The sequence below is a fragment of the Phragmites australis genome, chromosome 5, assembly GCF_958298935.1.
Source record: "Phragmites australis chromosome 5, lpPhrAust1.1, whole genome shotgun sequence".
Classification (NCBI taxonomy): domain Eukaryota; kingdom Viridiplantae; phylum Streptophyta; class Magnoliopsida; order Poales; family Poaceae; genus Phragmites; species Phragmites australis.
This window is the reverse complement of record NC_084925.1, coordinates 44801504-44803454: the sequence shown is the minus strand read 5'-3', so window position 1 is coordinate 44803454 and position 1951 is coordinate 44801504. Positions and strand designations below refer to the sequence as shown.

General features: G+C 50.4%; 1 protein-coding gene across 1 annotated transcript; it reads right to left on the bottom strand.

Annotated features, from left to right (window-relative positions):
- Positions 1-332: 332 nt before the first annotated feature.
- On the bottom strand, positions 333-1346 carry LOC133917746 (pathogenesis-related protein PR-1-like). The gene has a single exon (XM_062361610.1). The coding sequence runs from the start codon at positions 1196-1198 to the stop codon at positions 659-661; it is 540 nt and encodes a 179-aa protein (XP_062217594.1). The 5' UTR covers positions 1199-1346; the 3' UTR covers positions 333-658.
- Between the last annotated feature and the right edge of the window lie 605 nt (positions 1347-1951).

Sequence of the window (1951 nt, the reverse complement as noted above, 5' to 3'; positions counted from 1 at the left end):
TATGTAGGGACCTGTCCCTCCAGTTTTCCTCAAAAAAAAAAAAAACAGCTCATTCGTTAGTCGTTCCCCCCTCTTTAACAGCTCTGCAGTGCTACGCCAACCAACCACATCAATCAGGGGCTGCTGTAGCAACCAAAAGAATCCCATTCCCATCACCAAAAAGATTCGTAGTACAAAGAGTGATCTTTATGGAGTATACCTTATTTGTTCTTTCAAGCAAAGGATGATCAATTACTAATTAACGCTGTCATTCTTGCAACAGCATCACAAGACTCACTTTTGCAACTGCATGCAAAGTGGTCAACAGGTAACAGCACAGCTGAAATGCAGTGTCCACGAAGGGAAAAAAGGTCTCATTTTTGCTGGAGAGAAGTGCAGAACAAGCAGTTAGCTGCTGAATTAGCTCAACTTTATTGCAATTTCCCGGGTCCTACCAATAACCTCACAATATATATCTTGGCAGGCAAAAAAGGATGAAGCAAAGTAGTACCAATCATGCATTTTGTACACTTATAACATCTTGATGTAATAATGAATTGATGGGACAGCAAGACAGCCTGCATCGCCGTGCTGGCCGGCCGGCAATCAAGCTAGCTGTGTGGAGAGTGGCCGGCGAATTAAGACAGGATGCAAGAGGCAGGTGATCGCCGGCGGCCGGTCAGTATGGGCGCACGCCGACGTAGTTGCCGGGCGGGTCGTAGTTGCAGGTGATGAAGGTGCCCCTGCCGTTGTAGCAGGTGACCATGGCGCAGCCCACCCGGCGGGTGTTGCGCCACATGATCTGCGTGTAGTGCCCGCACATGCCGCCATAGCAGCTGTTGCTCCAGTAGTTGTACCGCGGCCGCTCCGACAGCCACGCGCCCACGGCCTGCGCCGGCGCCCACCCGGTGCCGCTGCCCCAGAAGAGGTTCTCCCCGTAGGGCCCCGACGAGTGCACCAGCGCGCAGTCCCCGCGCCGGGACTCGGCGTACGACCGCGCGTACGCCGCCACGCGTTGGTCCCACATCAGCGGCCGCAGGCCCATCGACGCGCGCGCCGCGTTCTGCTGCGCCAAGAACTGGTACCTGTAACCGCGGCCGCCTCCGGGGTACGCTTCCACGCCGCCGGCATTGCCGGCCAAGAGGAGCGCAATGCCGAGGACGGCGACGGCTACGGTGAAGTGAACTCTGTGACAACTGGATGAGGAGGAGGCGGCCATGGGAGGCAATGCTGAGCTGTGGATTGTACTACTACCACCGCCACTGGCTCACGCCCGGGCGCTTCATCATATAAATACACGGAGGTGAGGGGAAAAAAAGGTTTGTTTAGATGTTGTTGGGGGGACTTGAGCCATGTTCGATAATTATTGTGACGCAGAATAAGGCTCTAAAAGGTCTACCTAAATGCGCGTCAGGTGGAATTAAATTAAATTAGCAGATAAATTATATGCATCCGCCGATCGAGGAGGAACCGTTTCCTTTGTTGTTCCTTGAAACTATGATGGCAAACAGCTACCGCAAATTCACAATTTCAGCCCCTGTTCTAAAAAACAATCAGTCATTTGTGGGGAGCATATTGGTATATGTCTGTACTGGGTGGTTTATGTTTTGTAATTCCGTAAAACTTATCTTATTTATAGGAGAGATTTTTTGCCATCTAAGCTGGTACTCTGAATAATCTGTCCTGAAAAAATCGTATTATGTCAATTCCTCGGATTTCCGTCCTGAAGTCGTTCATATGGGAAGAAAAAGAGAGGAAGAACTCCTGAAATTGCAGGAACAATTGACGCGCTTAGTCTGCGGCAATAATCATGATGAGTAGCTCGATTAAGACCTGTAGTACTAATGCCTCACCGTTCTGTTTATCAAAAAGGCCATCTTTACAGCTCAGCTTTGTTATCAAAACCGTGGTAGACCGCTCAGTGATACACAAAGCATCTTTCTTGCTTGGAACCAGTTGCAATGTAGCTCCA

What these genes read in the sequence shown, in the direction of transcription:
- LOC133917746 (XM_062361610.1), bottom strand. Translation starts at nt 1,198, where the DNA reads ATGGCCGCCTCCTCCTCATCCAGTTGTCACAGAGTTCACTTCACCGTA.